The 25491-nt window shown below is 38.8% G+C and overlaps 1 protein-coding gene across 1 annotated transcript in view; it reads left to right on the top strand.

Annotated features, from left to right (window-relative positions):
- Positions 1–25491, top strand: part of abhd17c (abhydrolase domain containing 17C, depalmitoylase) — a 44041-nt gene that overhangs the window by 14174 nt on the left and 4376 nt on the right. Inside the window, exon 2 of the mRNA XM_084405299.1 lies at positions 9560–9739. Coding sequence (XP_084261425.1) covers positions 9560–9739 — 180 coding nt within the window. The remainder of the gene's footprint in view (positions 1–9559; positions 9740–25491) is intronic.

Here is a 25491-nt window from a genome sequence, read left to right as displayed (position 1 = left end):
AAAACTAGGATGAAACTTCTGTTTATGCTCTTTATTACGGAAGCATTTTGAAATGAATTCCAGCTAGCTTATGATGGATATTTTGGTGGTTGTATTACTCTATAGCAGTGGTTCTCAACCTTTTTTACTCAAAGGCCCTTCGTTGTCCAACACAATATTGAAATGCCCCCCCATGTAGACTAAGATGATTTAAGTATTTCTGCTTTAATTATGAGAAACTGTACTGATACAGGAGAATTTATATATTTAAATAGGATTCATTTTGTGATTCTAGACGTTCCAAGAACTGTGTTCTTAAATAAATCAATAGTTATTGAGGGGAAAAAAAGAAATGATTTCAGTTTACATCTTGATTTTATGCATCGTATTAGCATTTTAATTTTGACATGAGTTAGAAAATAAATGTTGTGTGTATAATATTTTTTTGTTTTGTTTTTTTACTTCTGTTAAGGTATTTTTAAGAACGTTTGGACCCCATTGACTTATTGTATAGTCGACAACCTTCTGAGACATTCTTCAAAAAAACTTTAGAATGGCATGAGCGGGAGTAAATGATGTCAGAATTTTCACCTTTTGGGTGTACTATCCCTTTTTTTTTCTTTTTTTTTTAACCAGGAAGGCAAATTCAAATTTGCTAGAATATTTGCATTTTATTGCATCTGTGTGGTGTTTGACGACTCCATTGTGAGAAGTAATCTCATGAACCTGAGGTAAGCTGGTGTTGGTAGGTCACTCCTGACTGCGCAGGAAAGCAGTGAAAGGATTTTAAAGTGCTTTGGGAGCTTGTAAATGCAATAAATTAAACCTTTTTGCAACATTTACATGTGGAGTGTCTCTTTAAAGAGACACTTGAGGTCAGAGGACATGCTCTTAAAACAGCCGTTTCTTACTGCCAACACACAGACAGGTGAAAGCATGTATGTCACGCTGTATTACCGAACATTTACTGCTTGTGTTAGATGGGTGCAGTCGTTTTCTTGAGCATAGAGAACAGCCGCGGCGCTACCATTGGGCCCGGGTGGGCCTGGGCCCACCCATTTTAGGTCCGGGCCCATCCATTTTCTACTATGGTTTTGTACGTTTCTTCATTCGGATCTATTTGCGATCCATTCCATTCTAAACAAACAACGCAGTTTACATGCTTCGTCCTTGTTACATTATTCATTAAGATAATAATTAACGCATAATTATCAGTGAACTTGATAAATGTTGCAGATATGTTTTACTATGCATGCAAACAAATGCCTTTCAACTTATGCGTGCAAAATTCAGAATAAAATGAATGTGCAGCAATTTGTACAAATAGAGAGTCTGTAGGCCTACTATATGTGTTGTAGCCATTAAATAAGCTCATTTAGTTTAATATTTGTTAAAATATTATAATGTTATTTTCATCTATGTTGATTATGAAAAGTGAACGCACGGCACGAGTAAGATAGGATGCGCAATATATCGAGAGATGTGGGTCAGACATGATTTTGACCACTTTTCGTTTTGTATAAATTGTATCTTAATTTTAATAATTTTTTTATCAACCAATTGCCAATTGGATTTAATAAATAAGAAGAAAATATAGCAGACAATAAAATCATGGAGGCGCCCGCGCGCTTTCTTGCATTGCTCGTGAACAGGAGCGCATCTCATCCTAACGTAACGAAACTCAACGTATGCCTCACAGACATGAAATATATCTTAAGAAAGCTTGAAATGTCTTTTAACAATTTAAAACGAAAAGAAAAAGGCTACTCTCTGATTATGTAATCCAGGAGTGCGTTTCCCGAAAGCATCGTTATCCAACTATGATCGCAATGTCCATTGAACTCTATTGGTAACGACGGAACTTGCGACCATAGTTGGCCAACGATGCTTTCGGGAAACGCACCCCTGGATGTGCATTTCTCTCTATAGGCGCGTTCACTATATGGAGATGGCGATCGTCAACTTCATCTTTACAGCTGTTGTTGCTGTTAATAAACAAAAAATAATAGGCCTATAATTTTATTAAGCAATAAATTAAATTGTAATTGTATTTAAAAAAGCAGCAAAAAAAATCAGTTATTTTAACTGGCCCATCCAGTTTTCTGGAGGCCCACCTACAATCAAAATCCTGGCGCCGCTAGTGATAGAGAATAACATGCCCTGACAGTTTAGAACTGAGTCTTTGGTGTCAATTGTGGGATTGAGGTTTTGTGGTATTTTTTTTTTGTAATTGCAAGTCGGATTGGCGTGTTAGAATGAAACTCATGTCAGGCTTTGTGACTTTGTTACTTAGTATTCAGTAGTTCTGTTCCAAAACAGAATGAACTGCCTTGCTCTCTACTGCCTACATAGGCAGCATCCTAAATGCAATTGCGATTGATTTGGAATGCAATGGATAGACAATGACTATCTGTGAATCATACAAATAGCGCTTCTCACATTCATTGGAGATTCAACTCAGAATTGGTTCCAATAGAGTTTGGGATTAACACTGCTTTCAATATTTTTTCAATATTAATATCAGTATTTTTAGTACTGAATATCTATTAATCAACACTTTATCCTTGTATGTAGTACTGTATGGATTTGGAACTGATCCAGTATCACACATGATGTGAAATAAAGTCTTAAAATCGTTTCAAAACAGTTCGAAAGGGGCTAAACAAGCGTCTCTGAATTTTAACCTTGCTAGCATTGAACTGCTTTGGATTCTTCTCACAGTGCACTGGAGCTATAAAGTTTTTGTCTGTGCAAGGACAGCTAATGAATTGCCTGAAAATTAGTAATGGATAAAGCTCAAGTTATTATCAGTAATGCCGGCTAATTAAAATGCCCTTTTCACCCACAGCTAGGAGGAACACTGAACCACATCATTGTGACATTCATTTACTGCAGAGACAAAATGGCATGTGGATGAAGATGCATGAAGTCCTCTAATCCTGCACAGCTGGGTGGCCATGTTAAGAAGGATTTCACCAGCAAATTAACACCAACTTGTTAACTTTTTGTTGTTGTTTGTAGTCTTGTTCAGTGCACATTCTAACCGTTTGTTCTCATAGGCCTCGTTTACACTGCAGATCTTGATGGCCAGGTTTGATTTTTTTTTTTGACCGTCCATTTACACGTTCTTTCAACGGTGACCCATATCCAATTCATGTGTTTACACTTGCCATACTATCTGAAACATTGCACATGCTTAAAGGGTTAAATTCTCTTGCACAGATGGGCGGATGCGAAATATGCTTGATGCTAGCTCTGCGATATATGCGAAGTTCGCCAAACATCACAATGATTTTGAGGCGAAGGAGGACGAAAAGTGCCATCATTGCACATATGCTTCAGTTATTGTGTGAGAGAGATCTCAGGACTGGTGGGAGCATATTGTGTTTAAATATTGGCTTTAACGAAGAGCAGTGGGTCCGAAATTTTGTTGTGTACAACATGTTGTCAACGTTTTTTCACATTCCTCTCCATACGTCCCTTTGCAGATGCACGTCGGGGTTTCTCTCATCATTAAACCGCGGAGACGTTGCCTAATGCCTCAGAAAATCCGATCTGCCTGTTTACATGACAGTCGCATTGGAACATATCCGATTTATTTCCACATATGAATGAGGCCTGAAACCGATCTCGAAATATCCGAATGCATGCGTTTTTTTCCTGTTTACACTGTCATATAACACATCGGCTCTGTGTCACATATGAGCAAAAAATCGGAATTGGGTCACATTTCACTGACAGTGTAAACGAGGACATAGTAACTCATCTTTTGCCATTTTCAACATAAAGGATGGAGGTCATGATATGATTTTTTATTTTTATTTTTTATGTCGCTCAAGTGCAGGGAGGTTCTTAAAGTTTTATACACTTAAGCTGATTTTAGCAAATAAAACAAGTTGCATCGTTGTTTTGTGTTAACATAAAAATATTTAAAGGTGCTGCCTGTATGCAAAACAACAAAATATCACATCACTGACTTTATATTAGATGGAACACTTGTCTGTGAAAGCAATAGTCTGCAATAGTTCTGTAAACTTTAAGAAAAGGTGACCACAGGTTGTGTGGTCCAGCCAGTCAGCTCGACAAAATTAGATTTGAAGCAAAAAAGTATTTGAAAATCAGGTTAAAGGTTTAAAAGTTAAAAGTTGATTCCCCTATGGAGACAATTAATTGGATTTTTACTTCCCGAAACCAGCCTTTTTCAGTCCAATTCTGGTGCAAGATACAGAACAGCGAACAACATTTCTTACAGTATGGTTAATGTTGCTTTTTTGCATGTGACACAATGTTTCTAGCATGAAGTACTTTACTTATCCAAACTGAAAGTGGAAACTCATTTTCAATTGTGCAATTCATGCCAAGAGCCTCCTAAAAAATGTTGCTTGCGAACAGTTTTTGCCAGAATGCAAGGCAACTTTTGTATAGCCATCAATTGTGCATTTCTATAGGATAACATTAGACTCCTCCTGTAAGTAATCTCTGCTACTCCATTACACATATCAGTGCTCACTTGAAGCATCAGACATTTGCATATCCATAATTCATATGCATATGGATTAGCTACTTAAGAATTTGTTAGGCATAGACATGCATCTGTTTCCATTGAGAACCCAGCAGGGCATTCACAGCAAGCGAGAGGTGACTTATTTTCGGGGTAAACCTTTTGGGTTGGCAACAGCATGCGAATTTCAGCCCAAAATCCATCTGTAAATGTTTACTTTGGCGGAAGGACGGTCTCGCGAAACAGACTACTGTGTGTGCGCTGTACGTCCTGTGCAGAATAACAGAGCTCCTATTTTTTTTTTCTTCCAGATTAACATATGCACACAAAAACACATATCTCTTTCCCGCTCTCTCTCTCTCAGGTTTTGTATTGTTTCAGCTCGGGAAAACATGGCAAATCACTTGCAAGTCTAGCTGTTTGTGCCGCTTTGGCTATAAACACAGAAATTTGATTTTTGTTCCAGTTGTTCCATGGAATCGGACCCCGGTGCTTGTTTGGACAAGCCATTTCTCATTGCCTTAATTCAGGCTAAGGAAACACAGCATTTGCATCAACTTGTGTGTTTTCGCTTGTGTGCACATGCTTGTGTTTTCAGTAGTTTTCCACATAGGAAAAAAAGGGGATGTTTGTGCTAGACGCTGCGTGTTTGTCCTGGCTCGAAGAGTTTTCCCTCTTTTCAAGAGTTTTTCAGATCGATTTCTGATGTTTTCTCAGTGTTTGGAAATGAATTTGTTTTGGCAGATCCTTCAGGTATTATTCACACCCTTGTTCTCGCTATCTCACCATCAATGTTTGGATCTTTCCTTAAATGTGATTTTAGTATCAGATAAGAATAAGTAACTTCCCTGGATGTTCTCGTTAACACTTAAAGCCTTTATGTAGAAGGTATTTATAATGCATTTTTTTTATATATATATATAAATAACTGTAACCAAAGTTAAAATGCATTTCTTGATGCATCTGAAATTGGTTGCTTGTCGTGTCTTAATGCATTGTACTTTCTAAAGGTGTTCAATGAATAGAAAAGTATCATAATGTATCACTTTACTATATATAATGTTACTTACCATTTCCTCTTTTCAGACAATGAACTAGCAGCTCTATCTGCAGTCTGTGCATGAGTGACAAAGGATATTGAGGCTTGAAAAGAGTCCGGTTCCCTTTCCAAACTGCACGTTTTCTCATCCATACTAATTTTGACTCATCCAGAATCCTGATATCCAGCTATGTTCCGTCCTTCTCCAAGAGTTTCTGTTTTCATCTGGGCCTTCAGCAAAGATGAAGTTTCTTGATTCTGTGATGTAGTTGTTGTTTAAAGGCCTGTTCACACCAAGGACGATAACTATATTCTTTATAAAGATAACAATAAAGATGTAGTTCTAAAAATCTTTCTTAATATTAAAGAATAGCAGAGTATAAAAACAGAATATAGCTTTAATCGTTCTTGGTGTGAACAGACCTTAACCTTGTGTTTTGTGTCATTGTTGCATTTACTGATGATTGTTTGAGTTTTTTCCAGCTTGACATCCTTCTGGAGTTTTGTGGCGTGCTGTTTTTCTCGAAACATAACAGCATGTACTTTTCACCGAAAAGTTCAACTTTTGTCCTCTCCGTTTACACAGCACTGCAGCAGTGGTGTTGTTAAATGTCTTGGTGGTCTTCTGCAAGTTGTAAGATGGACAGCAATATGTTGATTTTGTCCTCTGTAACCTCCTGTGAGCAACTTCTTGTGCTGTGTTTTTCTCGGGTCTTGGTAGATCAGTGAATTAGGAGATCCTGCAGGTCCTTTGAGAGATGCCTGAACACGCAGACTCTCTGATCCTCAAACATAAATGAAAAGTATGACTGGAAGATCCTCTAGTGGGACACCAGTCTCAGCTGTCATCCAAGGATCTTTGTAACTTCTCTGAAGACTCCATGACATGCCCTTGCATTCATTTGTATAGGACACTTCTAGGAAGTAGCAAGTGTGCTGACTTCCTGCTCACATTTTTTTTCTTTTTTTTTTTTTCTCAGTTCTAAATTCTTATTCCATTTGGAAAGTTCTTGTGTCCGTTGAATGCTGTGACTGCATCTGGTTGATTCAGGAATCTTGTAGGGCTGTGCGATTAATCTAAATCGTAATAAAATCGTGATGTGTGGCACAGTGCTAGGTAATTTGCATGAACTGTCAAACTATTGTTGCGGAACACAAAATGTGTTTTTGTGTTTGAAAACATAAGACGCAAGTTGAACTACTTTTACCTTGAGTGCTGCGTAGAAACTAGGGATGTTAATTTTCACACATTCCCCTGATCAATTGATCGTCGTTTAAATGAACGATTAATTAATCGTTAGCCTTAATACTACAATATGCGTCTGCTGCAGTGGCATATGGCCAACAGCATGACATGGTCTGCAAATGCTGCTCAAACTGACATGTTCCTCACCAAATGAATGAAGGGGTTTTAATCTAAATAAAGGGCTAGTGGGATTGTAAGATGTTTTGATGTGATTGATCATTTAATGAAATTACTTATTTAATAATCAAATGTAACGACTAACACAACGTGTCACCAACGCCGCCTCAGATGCGTGCTTGTCAGAATGTGTACGCTCATCGGATCGTGTAATCGACGGCAGCCAAACCCAATGATTTCACAATGATTAAATAAAATAGTTTTCATGTTATGTAATATGACAGTCCCAATCATAGTTATTATTAGCCGTGCATTGCTGCTTGAGTTGCGCGCTGAATGAATACCGGTAAACTGGAGCACTATGCTAGCGTGTTATTTAACTCAAAGAAACGCATCCTATATGAGCTTAATCAGACATATAGAAAATAAATATATTACTACAAATTTAAATCTGCACAAAATGATGCGAATGCACAAGTGAACTTGAACTAATTTACGTGCCATTCAGAATGACTCATGTTGTGGACTGATTAACCTGTTTAATTGTCGATTAATCTTTAACATCCCTAGTAGAAATGCTATCATGCTGCAAAAAGACACGAGAGCAACGGTTAAAGACATTCGTCTAGCCTGGGTTTACATAGAAAAACAATTGGCACGTTCCAAACCAGGATTTCGCACATGGATTACTCAATTAGCTGGGTTTCATTGTTGACGATTTGGCATGATCCAAGGTTGGGAGGTTCTTCGAAGCTCATCCTGGAGTTGCTGTCATAGCAAAAGTAAAGACTTAAATGAATTGCTAAGAACACCATTGAAATAAAAATGTACAGCCTTTTCAAATGCTAGAAATCGTGAAGTAATTGAGAATCATATAACAAGGTACATATTTAATTTATCTATTGTAACTTTTGTGTGGGTTTTGGTCGCTTGGCTGTTTCCTTATATGGGTCCAGTTTTTCGTCAGGTGTGTGATGTTCTTTTTTTAATATGATGTCATCATTACATTGCTGTCTTGCCGCCAGCCAGTTGCTGAATTGCTGATCATGGTTTAGAGTATCGATACATATACCCTTTCCAATGAACACAAGAACGCGCGGTAATCTCAGACAACTTAATCCAGATATTTTAATCAAATCCTCAAATTCATTTGAAGAATCAAATTAGCCAGAGATCAGTTATCACACTTAATTCAGCGGAGATGATTTGACAGATGCCGAATCTTCTAAGCAACGTACGAAGAACGGACTCTTGGTGAACAAAAAAATTATAACACAGGCTTATGCGAACTGGTAAATTGTTCCCTCGTGGCTATGGAAGATTGTGGTAATTATGTTCTTATTTATGCGTTTATTTATTTTTCTTAATTATATATTATCTTATTTATTCTTCTTATTTTACTGTTTACCTTAAGCCTTAAGTCAAAAAGTTCAACTTGCGCTTTGACAACTCAGTGACTTGAATGGATTAACTTGATTTCAGTGCTTGCTTAAAGGGGGAGATTTTTGGTGAATAACATTTTAAATTATTTGTGCTGTCACATGACAAGTCCATATATATGATGTCAGTCATTGATAATTACTACTTAAGTACTTTGGTTTAACTATTTCTTTAAATAAGGTTTCAGTTTATAAGCCATGCTTATAAAAAATCCAGTTCTTTCAATATGGTTCACAAACACATTTTCCCAAATGTTAGCTGACTCACAATGTGGATTGTTCCTGATGGAGATTAGTTACCTCGTTGATGTGTTTTCTCTCGGCTCTCATCTCATCTCCAGAAACTTGATTTTTCAAGCCTGAATTTCACACTGTGTCTATCAGCTCGGTCACATGGGTGGTTGTTTATTTACTGGAGTGGTTTCTGCCTGTGTGGGAGATGGAGACCTCATGTTCTGTTACCTGATAAAATCTCACCACAGCTCTCGCAGGGGTAGTCCAGTTCAGAGGCTTGTGTAGCCAGCGGTCTCCACGGTACACTTTTGTATCGCTGTGTTTGGATGGAGGACTTCCAACTCACGTCTGTTTTGTTTCTCTACCTTGTCTCACCCTGCCCTTGGCAAGCCTATGATAAATCTGATCTGAGGTCAGGCGTCAAACACGTTTTCTTTCTTTCGGTGACCCCGGTGCACACCTCACGGCCGCTGCCGCTGATCAGATGTCAGGCCTGACTGCAAAATCAGCCGGGAAAGTCAGAGAACAAAAACCTAAAGTGCATTTTTCCTTTCTTTCTCCATCTAAGCCTTGACTTCTTGCTCAGTGCCTCTAGCATTTCCTTTGAGCGCATCTTAAAGTTTCAAATAAAGCTTAGCCAAGTCCTGAGTTCACAAGCTCAGGGACTCGTTCAGTTCTTTTTATGGAGTCTGAATCCATGCTGTCGGTTTAAATCATGTTTCTATTTTTAATGATTTCTCCTCTGTTTTTGGCCTAACATGCCATTTTGTCCAATTGGATTGTCTAATAATATGCCTTGATGGAAATTTATTTTGCCACAAATCGTATTGTTGCTATAGACACCAGTGTAATTCAAAGTAAACAGCTCAAGCTGTTTGTGTCGCTACTTATTTCTGCCGAGTTCACCCACATAGACGTGGATGCCAGATTTGTACCACGCTTGGAATTGTTGATGTGAAACGTGATGATTTACAGCTGTTGTTTCTTTTTTTTTCCTTCTGAAGGTATGGAGTGACCCCAGAAAACATCATCCTGTACGGTCAGAGTATAGGGACGGTGCCGACGGTAGACCTGGCATCCCGGTACGAGTGCGCGGCAGTGATCCTTCACTCTCCCCTCATGTCCGGCTTGCGTGTGGCCTTCCCTGACACCCGCAAAACTTACTGCTTTGATGCCTTCCCGAGGTAAGATGCAAACATCTGTGATCCAGAATGTAATGCTTGTGAACGCAGGCCCTTCTAGCTGCACTATTGTTGTAAAGATTGTTTCTTTTTTCAGTAAAGGATGCATTAAATTGATCAGTAAATACACGTTGATAATGCTTTACGGTATAAGTTCCATTTATTAACATTAGTTAACTACATTACTTCAATGAAACGTACTTCTGAAGCATTTAGTTATCTTACATAATGTTAATTTGGTTAATGTTAAAGTTGGATCTGTTCATAATATTTAATGGCCCTAAGCTAACATGAATTAACAATGCACAGTTGTATTTTTGTTAACTAACATTAACAAAGAGTAATATACTGTACAAATGTATTGCTCATTGTTACTTAATCTATTGAATAATGAGACATTTAGGGTTGCCCCCAACTAAAGATTTTTCTAGTCGACTAGTTTGTTTATGCCATTAGTCGACTAATCGCACGTTTATATTCATTTAATTAAATATATACTGGGGGGTGGAATATATGCCTCACACCACTCAAGCGCACGCATAAAGCTTGTCGCAAAGCACTGGCAAAAGTAATGATTAATAAACAATTAACCTTTTTATTTTTAAGAATTAGTGTTTTCTGAGTCAGTATCGGCTGCAAAGATGAAGCTGACAATGCTGACTCGCCATCTCCGAAGAATATTGGATGCGCCTTTAAAGAGAAATTACATATATACACATTACATAAGAGAGTGTTTGTTTTCTACATTTCAAGCTTTCTATAGATATATTTCTCATGTCTTTGAGGCAAGGATATACTGAGTTTCGGTTAATTTATGTGACGCACTGCCGTTCAGGGAGACCGAGATGGCAGAAAGCTCATCCTGTTTTCTTTATTTTACAAAAGCACCACTTTTTGTTGTTATAGTGAGCATACACAAATAAAAGTAGGCCCTTTACAGTTTGGAATGATATGTTATATATAAAAAATGACAGAGCATTTTAAGTGGTTTCCGCTATGCAAGTGATCATGCTGGCGCCTCCATGTCATGCAGTAAGCCCGCTATATTTTAGCTTCCAATAGCGCACATTTATCTAGGTTAACTTTAGAGAGAGTGGCCATGCAAAGTTGCTACTTGCATGTTACAAATGATAAGCCATGTTTCAGGTTGATGGATGAGTTGAATGTTTGTGTTTACTTACTGACATACTGTAATTACCACAAGGACCCGCTGTTTACAATCTGTCCCTCATGGACTTTGGCACTTTCTGTGTTTTTTTTTTTTTTTTTTTGCAACTAACCGACTAATAAAATCTTGGTCGACTAAGCCTGTTCTAGTCGACTAATGTTTAGTCGACTATTAGGGGCTGCCCCTAGTATTGTAAGTGTTACAGACATTTTTAATTTCGCAAAAGATTTAGATTTCAAATAATTGCTGTCCTTTTGAACTTTCTATTCAAAGAATTCTGAAAAAAATTATGTTCCTCACAAAAATATTAGGTATCACAACTGGTTTCAACATTGATAATAATAAAGTGTTTCTTTAGAAGCATATTAGAATGATTTCTGGATCATGTGACACTGACTGAAGACTGGAGCAGTGATGCTAAAAATTCAGCTTTGCATAACAGAAATAAATTTTAAGATATATTCCACTAGAAAATGGTTATTTTAAATTGTAATATTTCAGAATATTTGTCTTTACTGTATTTTTAATAAAATAAATGCAACCTTTATGAGCATAAAATAATTTAAAAAATGGAAAAAATATCAACCTCAACCTTTTGAATGGTGGTATACTTAATTTTTTCTTGTGTTGTTCCAAATTTGTGTGCAATATGCTTTAGATGATCCATGAATGGACTGAACGGTTAGTTGGCATCTAGGATCAAACCATTAACTGGTAACAGCCTGAAGCTGTACACAGTTCATTGCGTTACCCACACAGATGGTAGCAGGAGACTCAGGAATCTGAATGAGACAAGAGTTGAATCGGAGTTAATTGCCATCTCTCAAGCTTTGTTCCCTTACTTCCTCTTTTCCATTTGTAGTTTTGATTTTATACTCTTTTGGAAGTTCTCTGAGTTTTTATAACTCAGGAAGTGGCTTACATTTTAACCACACTGAGCTATAAAGTGCTATAAGTTGCATTTTCCTTCCTTTCAGCATTTCAAGTGATGGCTTTCAAGTATCTCACAGCTGTAGCCATTTGTGTTTTTTTTTGTTTTTTTTTCTTAAAAGTGAAAGTGGTTGCAGGCACCGAGTAATGCAATGAAAGTTGAACTGGCTGTCAGCTATTTGAGATTTTTCATCAGGTATTAAAATAAAACTTGTTTTTGTACTAGAAAACTTCCACTCGTGAAAAAAAAAGAAAGAAAGCAACAGGTAGTTATGTATTGATAAGATAAAAATCTTAAAATTAGGATAATAGGGGTACTTTGTTTTTCAATGAATCACTTTTCAGTGATTCTCAAATGACTTTTTCCGATAATTCAGTCTTTCTAAATCCCTCCTTTCTGTGAGCCTACTCTGCTCTGATTGGCTAGACGACCCAGTCTGTTGTGATTGGTCTACCGCTTACAGCACTTGTCGGAAAGTAAACGACCATTACCATAACTGAATTTCAGCTCAGGAGGCGTCCTCAGGCCTCAGCGATTGTACACACTGTAAAAGCAGTAATGATAACGTCGATTAGTCACTTTGAGGTACATTATGAGATTTTGCAACTAATTCCTCACCATCAGCATGCAACAAACGTGTATATTTCAAATTTATTGTGGTTCACATGCGGGAACTGTATCAATAACAGTGCATACGTTAGCTGAGCACTAAAGTGAATGACTGATGCAACAAACGTTTGTAAAACAAATCTTGCTCCATCCTTTATCATTACTCAAAGTAGTAAGAACAGCAGACAAATCTGCATTAAAGGGATAGTTCGCCCAAAAATGATATTTAAGCCATGATTTACTCACCCTCAAGCCGTTCGAGATGTATATGTCAATCTTTTTTCAGACGAACACATTTTCAGTTATTTTAGAAAATGTCTTAGATCTTTCAGTGGTTAGAATGTGAAGCAATGGGGTCCAGCTGCTTCAAGACCGAAAATGTGCACGCATCCTTCACAAAAGTAATCCATCCGGCTCCAGGGGGATAAACGAAGGCCTTCCGAGGGTAATCCGTGCGGTTTTGTCGTAAAAATATACATATTTAAAACTTTATAAACGAAAATAACTGGCTTCCGGTGGCGGTCGGCGCGCGTTCAATTCGTTAAACAATGCGTTAAACAATTCTGACTTTACAACTCACAATTGCAACTTTATATCACAATTCTGAATTAACTCGCAATTATAAGTTTATATCATGCATTTCTGAGAATATGTTGTGGAAACAAGCTTCTATAGTTAGCAACACAAGCTACTAACAAAACGCATTAGTTCGTAGCTTGTAGTGTAGCCAACTACTTTGCCAAGATGCAAGCTGCTTATAGTTAAACACAGTCGACTCTTTTGACAAAGTTTCCAAGTCGCTTTCCCAGAATTGATCGGGAAACACACTGCTGTTTAAAAGTTTGAGAATTTTTTTTTCTTTTCAAAATGTAATACTTTTGAGCAAGGATGCATTAAATTGATCAAAAGTTATAGTAAAGACTTGTACATTGTTAAAAAATATATATTTCAAATAAATGCTGTTATATTGAGCTTTTCTATTCATCAAAAAAATCCTGAAAAATTGACATCACTGTTAATATTAAGCAGCACAACGGTTTTTCAACATTGATAAGAAATATTTGCAAATAAACATTCTGAAGGATCATGTGACACTAAATACTGGAGTAATGATGCTGAAAATTTTGCTTTGCATCACAGGAATAAATTACATTTTAAAATGTATTCAAATATTATAAATTGTAGTAATTTTGCCATTACTGTTTTTTTTTTAATTTTTTTATTTTACTTTTGATCAAACAAATGCAGCCTTGGTCAGCATAAAAGACTTCTCCCTAAAACATTTAATAAATCTTACCGACCCCATACTTCTGAACTGTGGTGTATCCTGTCATCATGATGTGAAATGTGTATGAAGGAATATAACACTAGAAGCATAAGAGGGAAAGAAATGAATGGCTGCCTTTTGTAGTGTTGCTATTCTAAGATCTGAGTAAGGGAACTTTAATGCCATGCCTAATATGACAGGTCAGCAATTAACACTTGTATATGACTTATACAGTATAAGTGCGCAAATACGCTCACGCACAGGTTGAGTTTCAGTCTCATTAGCAAGGAGATAAACTTTGGCACTTGCTGTCAAATGTAAATCTCCCGCTAAGTCTACTCTGACAGGAGGTGTTTTTGCTTGGACGTGTTGTTGTGAACTTCTGTATGTGTAATTGCTCTTAAAAGCCACCCCTGTAACCGGTCAAAAAACCTTGAAGGACAACATGAAACTCAACATGAAACTCCATTTTCTCTTGTACGGTTCTATTTCACAGCTTGAGACATGTCTGATTACACAGATTATCTTCAAGTATTCCTGATAAAATCAAAGTAGTTCTTTTGAAACCCCCAGTCGTGATAGTTGACACCTTTGCCTGTTTCTGTCAATGCGCATCTCTTTTCCTTGAATGTGTCAGGTGACACGTGTGGTGTTTCCGATTCTCATCCCCTTCATCTCGGGCTGTAACTACCATGTCTGGCTTCTGCGATAAAGCTGGTGAAAAACAGCCGATGCGTGTACAGCTCACCTGTGCACCAGAGGACACCTATCTTCATTCCGCACTCATTTATATCAGTTGTGATATACCCTCATCACGACCCGCCGTGCAACTTGGCACGTAAACCCTTTCGCTTCAGCTAAACCCTTTCGCTTCAGCTCCCTGCATGTTCTAGTTTATAATAATGTCTATTCTGGCAGTAAGATTCTCCTGCTTCAGTATTTATAGGTAGCTTCATGTCTCATGCTGCTGAAACATTCAAATTCAGAATGAAAAACTTTGTCATGTCGCGTAGCCAGACCTTCAGACTGACGGCACAGCAGCTTTCATTGGCCGAGGAATACCTAGAATAGACTTTAATTGTCATTGTGCAGTGACATTTTTCCATATGCATCAGACGTTCAGCCAACGGTCCGTGGGTGTGACGTCTGAGGCTGAGACTACATGTCGTGAGACACTTTTCTTTGGTGAATTCCTGCTTTTTTTTATTAAATGTTTCAGGAGGGACTGTGTGAGGAGGGGCAGAACAACCACAAATCAATGAGAAATTGTAAGGAAGTAGGAAGCAACTGTAACGCATGAAATCTCGCATTTCTTGCTCTCCATTGTCCTGTTATTGAGTGCGTTAGGTTGACCAGCCAGAATGCTTTTGTAGCTTCATTTTTGAGCAAAATAAGCAAAGTTTATGATACCATTTATGTCGGATGAAATTGCAGGAACACATTTCAGACCTGTTGGGCCAAAAATAAAAATACAATGCACTTTTAAGTTAGCTTTTGATTAGAATAAATTTTTTTTTATATATATATTTTAAAAAAGTGAGCACACTAACTTTTTTTAAAATTAATATGACTTGGCAATAACATACACTACCATTGAAAAGTTTGGGGTCTGTAAGATCTTTTTTTTTACATTAAAAAAACTAAACAAAAAAACAACTTTTTAATTCTCACTAAGGCTGCATTTACTTAATGTTTAACAATTTTACTGTTTTTACTGTATTTGCTTATTAGTGTCACATGATCCTTCATAAATCATTCTAATATGCTGATTTAATGCTGAAGAAACATTTCTTATTAATATCCAACATTGTATTTTGTGCTCTGCTTAATATTTCTGTGGAAACATTACAAATGTCTTTTATTGCCATTTTTGAGCAATGTAAGGCATCCTTGCTGAATACTAGTAGTAATTTCTTTCAGAAAAATAAAGAAAGAATAAAAGGAAAAAATAATCTTACTGACTGATGTGCAAAAAACAGCAAAGTCACCTGAAAATAACCGTCGAATTGATTTTTGGACAGTACAAGCACATCTGCATTTGAATTGCACAATTAGGAAGTGAACGTAAACTGAATTTGCAATCAGTGAGACTGAGCGCTCGCCGTCCATCTTGATTTCTCAGCATGCATCTCCTAACACATCAGAGCAGGTGTGCACGTCGTGAGCTCTTTCTGACGAGATATCGCCACCAGCTGGCATTTACAGTTAAATATGAAGACATGGAGAAAGAGCAACATGCACATGATCCCAAAGACATTAATATTTTCTGCCTATGTTTTCTTTTCAGGTAAAAGGCTTCAATGCATGCCAAGTGAACTGATTTGCCTTAAATGGATTTTGGTTTCACTTTTTTTGTCATTAACTTTAGTCTTAGAATTCTACTTTTCGGCTGAGATCAAGTTTCGCCCTTAAGAGGCATCACAAAAGGTCTATGGGTAACACCTCTAAGGAGCTCACATGACTGCTCATTTGGATGTTGATACTCATGGGTTTTACTCTTCAAGGCCTTTTTTAAAAATTCTGGTGGAGTTCAAAGGTCTTCAATTCCTGTGTTTAAACTTGCCAAGTGACTATTCATGAAAGATTTTCTTGATCTCTTTCTGCAGTACTTTAAGGGATAAAGGAACAGAAGGAGGTCAGAATAATAAAATATCCGTGTCATTCTTTACAAGCGAAGCCTCGGTTAAGCCGGGTCTGAATCGGAAAGCAGAATGTGGATTTCTGGATTAAACGCGATTAGACGGTAGCGACCGGTCTGGAACCTCTCTTAATCGCTGATCCCGTTTTATCCGACCTCATATTTAAATCTAATTAAATTGCGACAAGATCAAATTGCAAGATTAAGGGCTGTAATGGGAAGATTACAGCCGTAGCTCTCAGACAGAATGTTGTTGAGGCTTTAGAAACATGTAGACAAAACTAGAATGACGGAAACCTCCTCTGTTTCGTTTCTCGTCTCGTTTCGCTCACTCTCTACACCAGTCTGGGTGAAATTAGCGATGGCCGGGGGCGTGCTTCATTGTAATCAAAGTGATTCTCTCTCTCTGAGGCAGATGCTCTTTTTCTCGCTCTCTTTTGGGTGATGAATGGAAGGTTGAGTGGCCTGATTCTCTCCTACCCCGTCAGCACTTGTCAGTGTTTCATAATGAGAAGCTACAGTTGTGAGAGATTGAACCGTCTCTGTGTTCTAATAGCTCGCCAGCCGGCCCCGTCAAAGACCCGTAATGAACACGAAGCCAGCTGACGGGAGGTGTTAATGAGCTAGCTGTCTTGACGCCGGCTTGCAATTTGTCCAAAGCATTATTAGATTAGATTAGATTAGATTCAACTTTATTGTCATTACACAAGTACAGGTACAAGGCAACGAAATGCAGTTTAGGTCTAACCAGAAGTGCAATAGCAGCAAGTGCAGGATATACAGTGGTTCATAAGTGCAGAACATGGATATGTACTGAATAAATATAGAGTTGAATACTATTATAAACAAAAATTTACAGATAGATTGTCCTATGAATATAATATACAGATAACTCTTACTGTGAACAGAATTTACAGCTAGAAATGTACTGAATATAATAATATACAGATGGCTATTACTATAAACAGAATGTTTACAGATAGATATGTACTGAATATAATATACAGATGGCTGTTACTATAAACATAATTTTACAGATAGATATGTACTATGAATATATATACAGATGGCTGTTACTATAAACAGAATGTGAGCATAATATACAGATGGATATTACTATAAACAGAATTTTACAAATAGATATATGTATAAGTTAGGCTAATGAGCAGTATAACAATGGATTTAAAGTAGTGCAAATAAAGTTTGGACAGAAGCTATCCGAGTGAGTGCAGTGGAAAGTAATTGCATATTACAGTTAAGGTACGATATTGCAATGTATATATAACAGTCGGTACTGTAAATAAACAGTCGGCAGTGCAAATGAGCATATTCCAGTCAAGGTAGTAGTGCAAGATGCATATGTAAACAGTTGTTACTGTAATAACAGTCAGCAGTGCAAATGAACATTATAGTATTGCAAATAACAAAATGGAGGCAGGTGTGAGGAGGGAGAGGAGAGTCAATCAGTATATAAGGGGAGTGGGATCAATGAGGGTTAGAGTTTAATAAAGAGACAGCTCTGGGGAAAAAACTGTTCTTTAGTCTGCTGGTCCTGGTCCGGAGGCACCTGAAACGCCTGCCGGAAGGCAGGAGAGAAAACAGTCTGTGGGCTGGGTGAGAGGAGTCCTTAAGGATGCTGCGAGCTCGATGCAGACAGCGTTTCCTCTGGATGTGCTCGATGGCAGGTAGTGGAGTCCCAGTGATGCGCTGGGCGGTTTTCACCACCCGCTGCAGTGCCTTGCGCTCTGCAACAGAACAGCTCCCATACCACACTGTAGCACAGTTGGTCAGGATGCTTTCTATTGCACAGCGATAGAAGTTCACCAGGATAGTGGAGGAAAGCTGATTCTTCCTCAGTGTCCTCAGGAAGAAGAGGCGCTGGTGAGCCTTCTTGACCAGGCTGGAGGTGTTGGTTGTCCAGGTCATGTCCGCCGAGATGTGGGTCCCCAGGAACTTGAAACTGGAGACACGCTCAACAGCCATTCCATTGATGTAGATGGTGTCGTGTGTGCCTCTTGACACTTTCCTGAAGTCCACGATGAGCTCCTTCGTTTTGGTGGTGTTGAGGAGCTGGTTATTTTCGGTGCACCATGTGGCCAGGTGCTTGATCTCCTCCCTATAGGCAGTCTCATCGTTGTTGCTGATGAGACCAATCACCGTAGTGTCGTCCGCAAACTTGACGATGGAATTAGATCCGTACACAGGCTTGCAGTCGGAGGTGAAGAGGGAGTAGAGGAACGGGCTTAGCACACAGCCCTGTGGTACACCAGTGTTGAGTGTGATGGATGTGGAGCAGTTGGAGCCTGATCGAACATTCTGGGGTCTGTTGGTCAAGAAGTCCAAAATCCAGTTGCACATGGAGGTGTTGAAGCCCAGGTCTCCTAGTTTGGCTATTAACTTAGTTGGGATGACAGTGTTGAATGCTGAGCTGAAGTCAACAAACAGCATGCGTGCATAAGTGTTCTTATTGTCCAGATGTGTGAGCACAGAGTGCAGTGCCATGGAGACTGCATCCTCTGTGCTCCTATTGCTACGGTAGGCAAACTGGTGTGAGTCCAATGTGGATGGTAGAGAGTCTTTTAGGTGTGCCAGGACCAGCCGCTCAAAGCACTTCATTACGATGGGTGTGAGTGCTACAGGGCGGTAGTCATTAAGGCACTTCGGGCTGGAGTGTTTTGGCACTGGCACAATGGAAGTGCATTTAAAGCATGTTGGTACAGTTGCTTGGGCAAGAGACAGGTTGAAAATGTCTGTAAAAACCCCAGCGAGCTGCTCCGCACATGCCCTGAGTACGCGTCCAGGGATGTTGTCTGGTCCAGCAGCCTTGTGCGCGCTGATCCTGCTCAGTGCATTGCAGACATCTGTGGAGGAGAGTGTGATCGGTGGGTGGTCAGCTGAGGATTTGAGCTTGGTGGCAGTTTCTCTGTTGTCTCTTTCAAAGCGAGCATAAAAGTCATTTAGCTCGTTCAGGAAGTTGACATCAGTGGCTGCGGGGGTGGAGTGAGAGGGTTTGTAGTCACTGATGGCCTGAATGCCCTGCCACATGCGCCGAGGGTCAGCGTTGGAAAAGTGTCCCTCTATCTTAAGCTTGTAGCAGTGCTTGGCCTCTTTGATGCCCCTTTTCAGATTTGCTCTGGATGTGCTATAGGCTTGTGCATCTCCTGATCTGAAGGCAGTATTGCGTGTCTTCAATAGGAGTCGCACTTCCCTGTTCATCCATGGCTTCTGATTTGGGTATGTGGTGATCTGCTTCTGGGTTGTAACACTGTCAATGGTGGTATTAATATAATCCAGTACAGAGGAGGTGTAGCAGTCAATGTCCGTGTGAGAGCCACTGGTGGCTTGAGAAGCAAACATACTCCAGTCTGTGTGTAGAAACCTTTCCTGGAGTGAGAAATCTGCCCCCGCAGGCCACACCTTGATGGTCTTCACTGATGGCTTCACGCGATTGATCAGAGGTGCATATTTGGGGGTGAGGAACAAAGAAAGGTGATCTGACTGTCCCAAGTGGGGGAGGGGTGTCGCGACGTAAGCTTCAGCCATGTTTGTGTAAACATGGTCTAAGGTTTTGTTTCCTCTGGTGTGACAGGAAACATGCTGGTGAAATTTCGGTAGCACTGACTTTAAGTTTGAATGATTAAAATCACCCGCAACAATAAACGCAGCTTCCGGGTGAACGGTCTGTTGTTTACTGATGGCTGCGTGAAGTTCTTTCATAGCAAACTTGGCATCAGCATCCGGGGGAATATAGGCTGCAGTTATAATAGTGGAAGTGAACTCCCGCGGTAGATAAAACGGTCTACATTTAACCATGAGAAACTCAAGGTTAGCTGAACAATGTCTCCCAACAATAGCAGAGTTTGTGCACCAAGCTTTGTTAATGTAAATGCACAATCCACCACCTCTGGTCTTACCGGAGCCATGTAATGTTCTATCCGCCCGGAATGTATGGCGTCCCGCTAGCTCAATAGCGTTGTCCGGTATTCCGCTGTTTAACCATGTTTCCGTGAAAATTAGAACATTACAGTTCAAAAGTCTCTTGCTGTATGTGATGTTGAGTCGAATCTCCTCCATTTTGTTCAACAGCGACCGTACATTGGCAAGGAAAATGCTGGGTAAAGAGAGCCGGTGTGGTGTTAGCTTTAGCTTAGCTCTTAGTCCTCCGCGCTTCCCCCGCCTTTGTTTACGATCTCGCCGGCGCCTGCGAGCACTTCCGCCCGGCCGGGCAGAGTGCATAGCCTCGGGTGATCTGGCGATCTCAGGAAGGAGTCGAAGGTTGTCCATAAAACTGTCGGAAATTCGCAAACCAATATCCAAAAGCTCACCTTGGGTGTACGATGTTAAGGCACAACTGTTCTGGACGAACAGACCCGAAATGAGCAAGAAAAATACTGCTAAATTACAGAATCTGGAGAGACCGCGAGCCTCGCGATGTACTCGCGCCGCCATCTTGGATCTTTATCATATCATTATGGTTATCTTTACCATATCATTATGGTTTAACACGTCGTCCGTTTCCCTTAATAAAATGTGAAATCTTGGAGTGGATTCAAAAGATGCAGATTCAAAATTGGGATTTTTTTTTTTAAGTGAAAGTTTTGAGTTACTGAAGTGGATTAGCACTGATAAAGTAAATAGTTTTTCCTTTAGATTGACTCACCTGAGATTGAGTTAGGTGAGGGTTGTGATAGTGCTGAAGTCCGAGGCTTAAGTTGGCACTGTAAACTGTACTCATGTGGTTTAAATCCTGTTTGTTTGTTTTTCATAGAGCACCAAAGGAAAATTTGAATAATCTTCATGTAGCTCTTTCCATACAATAACAGTTCATAATGACCAAATCTGCTGCAATCAGCAACAAATAAAGCACCTTAAAAGATGCTTTTTGCAGTCGTCTTAAGTCATATGATGGTGAATGTTATTTCACCAAGTACAACATGTTCCTGGATCAACATCTTCCTGGATCAACATTCCAGTAATTTGAGGGACAAGTTTACAGTTTAAAAAAAATGTAGGCTTACCAGGGTTTTGGGCTTCTACATCAGTGTTGTTCACCGATCATTTCCCTCTGATTTTAGGGATTGACTTATGGGTAGGGTTAGGTTTAGGGATAGGGTTAGCACTAAACTTTTGCACAGAAATGTTGTTTCAGGATCTACAAAGTGTTGATCCAGGTACATGTCTGTCTGGGTAAAACCGTCATATGATAGCTAAGTATTAGACCAATATTTTGATAATTATTCACAAAACAACCTATGTCTGTTTCTCGTGCAAAGCTATCGTATGGCTTCAGAAAGCTTTAAAAATAGTGCATGAATTAAACTTTCATGGTTTTGTTTTTGTCCTTTGTCCTCATTGAGCTTGACTTTTTTTTGTGATTTTTAAAAAATAAAACCAAAATAAAAACACCGCTCCATGTTTCCTGTGCTTGTAGGGCTGCACAATTTGGCAAACTATGACTTTACAGTGATACTACTACATCTGAATTCTGCACAGATTGTTATATTTTAAAGCGATGTGAAGGAGATTAGGAGGGAACTGCGGCTTTACCGAGCTCAACGAGCTGTGATATAAACTAAACGCTATTGGCTATTTTAAAAAGGGGAGGAGCTGTTTGATATGTCCCACCGTGTCTTCCGGTTTCAGTGGAAATGACGTCAACACATTAAATAATGCTGCGCGTTTCAAAGCACTTTAGTGGGCCTTTAAAGAAATGGTGCATTTGGGGGTCGATAGAGACTGATGTTTCATAATTAATATGAACACATCTGTTATTTGATTGTTATGAGTGTAATACAGATGTTCCTCAAGTGTCTTGCAGAACAGCTGCCCCCCCCCCCCACAACCCATTATGCCAACAAACCAGTGTTGAGAGACATGCAACAGAAGCCGCTTTGCCATGTACCTGGCTGAAGGTGTTAACACACTAAACGTGATTTAAGCATCCCAGGTCTGTTGCGAGTAGGCATTTGCTCTCAACTCTATCAGACAACTTTATGCAGTAGTTATCACATTGCATTGTTGAACTTTACTCTACTTTCACCAAAATTCGCTCATGCTCAGCGCCTGCCCTCATTGAAAACGACTGACCTCAGGTCGCTTCAAGACGCTGCCAGTGTGAACATCCCATTCAAACAAACTAAAACACCCTGAACAATCCTTAGATTACAAGTCTGGAAGCAAATCCGGTGGTCTAAATTCTGGAAACCACCACTGCCAAGTCCAGGATTTCTCTTCCAGTCACTGATTCCAGATCCAGCAGACCAGTGGAACTTAGGAGTGGGAGTTTGTCCGTGTGGTTGGTTTGGTGGATGTTCGCAAAGGCTGTGAATGGAGAGTCAGGCTGAATAAACGTTTGATGACTCGCCTGTCTCTGTAGATTTGCCGGCTGCAGTGTGGCATGGTTTGAATATTAAAATGCAGTGAGGGAGAGCCAGTGATGGTTGACTCCTATAGTCAAGGGGTAAAGACAAACAGAGATGCTGTGAGTGATAGTGTCATCTTGAATTGGCGCTTCTTGTATTGCTTACCTTCTCTTCTTTGCGGGCCATGTAGCTCTTTTCAAATTAACTTCATTGAAACATGGGCAATTTTTTTTAACCCCTCGTCCAGTCAGTAGTGTTGTCGAAAATATAGATTTTTCGATGCGTGTCAATTCTGAATATTTGATATTGTTTTTATACATTTTATGCAGTATCGATACACCAATACCAGCTTTGCTCTGTCACGTTTGCAAAATGTCCAATATTTTTGTGATCTTTCACACATTTCACTAGATTTGAAAAAAAGAAAAACATTTGTAAATCTTTTTTTTCTTTTTTTAAACACTTTAAGGTCTCCCTGCAGTTTTCCTCCAAAATTATATATAGTATATTTTATTGTCCCTTTTAGGGAAATTCTTTTTCACATTTCCAAACGCTTTTCATCGTACATATTCACGGCACATATAGACATACATATTTCATACACAATAGACATTTGACACAGACATATACTTATATCATTGGGGTTTACATGGGAAAAACATACATTATTTCACTGCATACAATTATTTATCTGTGTGGCTTTGTCTTGTTGAGTGTTTGGATGGCTGAAGGGATTAGGCTTCTGCTGAAGCGGGCTTTATTGCACCTTATGCTTCTAAACCTCCTGCCAGAGGGTAGGAGTGAGAAGTAGTGGCTGAGTGGGTGAGTAATGTCCAGGGATATTACATGAGCGATACGTGTGATGGCTTTGGTGTTTAGTTCTTGTAGATTTGGAGTGGGCAAACCTATTATTTTGGTGGCAGTATTGGTTATCTGGGTAAGTTTGTTACTTTTTTTACAGTAAGCATGTTGAAAAAGCAGGTGGAACAGTATAATAGGATGGGTTGAACAATGCTGATATACAGTAGTAGGAGTAGATGGGGGGCAACATGAAGTCCTTTTAGTTTGCGCACCGCTGACAGTCTTTGGGTTCCTTTTTCTGTATGTCTGTTGTGTGATGTTCAAAGGTGAGGTTATTGTCAATTGTGAGTCCAAGATATTTGAAGTGGTCTACTGTCCCTACTGTTTCGTTGTTAATGATAATGGGTTGGTGGGAGTGTGCCGATCCAAAAGCCATTTCTTTTGTTTTACTGATAAAGTAATAAAGTAATTAAGACTGAAGACTTTTTTTATTGTATTTTTATAAAAACATTTTTTAAATACAGTTGTTATAATAATGCATTATTATTGTGAAATATTTCGTATTAAACATTTAAATTTTACATTGATTTTTATTTTTACTGTGCAGTTGTATTACAATTAGGGCTGTCAATAGATTAAATCGCACAAAAAGTGAGCAAGTTATCGTGAAAAACTTTATTGGGAAATTAAGCATACACCATTTATCTTGTTGAACACGTTGAATTTGTCATCATTTGCTATATCCAGCAAAGTAAACCATCAGATTGAAGGGTGATTCTCACAAAACTGTATTTTCTGCAAGCTTTTTTCAAGGTAAATGTAGGTGTCTCTTAAAAAAAAAAAAAAGACACATGGAGACTCCAAAAGGACACCAAATAACCATATTAGATGTCCATATAATTAAAAAATTTGTAAAGCACCCATGAAAAAAAAATACAGAAAAAACTTTTCAAACTTGACAGTATAGTATATGTACAGTGCAACAGTAAAGAGCTTGATGAAATTTTAGACAAGTAAAGTTGCGATACCAAACAGGATCACATGGAGATGCCAAACAAACCCTACATACTACAGTACAGGGATCCATTCAGAATTACTAAACACAGCAACATACACATGACAAGTCAAACATTATCTTGATTGTGAGTGGAAACGATGTTTATGTGCTGAAATGTGTCTGTACATTAATACAATGTGCGATCAGTGCGTCAAGAGCGCACATACATGGTTTGATTGCACGCAATAACAGACTCAGAATCAGCCTGGTTTTCTTTACATTAGCACTGGTTATTTTAATGAATTCTCTGAATCATTGGACTCTGAACTTTTTCAGTTTAGAGGCTTAAAATGATCTGATCACAAACAGAGAAGCGAAATCGGGTTAAAGTCACCTGACTTCTGTAAATTTCCGCCTACCAGGGTTACAGATGCTTGTGCCTGAGGAATCAAATTAACTTGTGCCAGAATTAAATTAACTTGGATACTGTACAATATGATACCACGTGGAAAAATTGACATTGAATATTTTCCAAGGTGTTGCAAGTTAGAACTTCCAGTACTACCAACACTACCAGTCCATGTGCAATCTTTCTTAGTTGCAAGAGCGAAATGTCAGGTGCAAATCCAGGAATGGACGGAAAGTCCAAAGCTAGGCAAGAGTGAATCATCTAGGCAGAGTGTGCTCACTTTTGGATTAAGTGTGCTGAGGTGGTATGGTTTTTAATATGAAAAAGATGAGGTAGGTGAAGTCAGCCAGTGCCTCGAATCAATTCTGCTCTCTTACAACATGAAATCGAAATGCAGTTTTTTTTTTTTTTTGTCTGTTTGTTTGTTAGCTTTGAGGAAATCTATATGCTAGTATGGCAGAAATGCCTATTTAACATTTACAGTTGTTCTCTTCACAGAGTGAATATATTGATTAATCCTCTTGTTACAGTGGTTGTTCACATTTGTTCAATAAAATGTTCCACTGACTGAAT

This window comes from Rutilus rutilus, assembly GCF_951802725.1.
Source record: "Rutilus rutilus genome assembly, chromosome: 3".
NCBI lineage: Eukaryota > Metazoa > Chordata > Actinopteri > Cypriniformes > Leuciscidae > Rutilus > Rutilus rutilus.
Note: the sequence above shows the minus strand (reverse complement) of the source record. Positions and strands in the feature narration are given on the sequence as shown.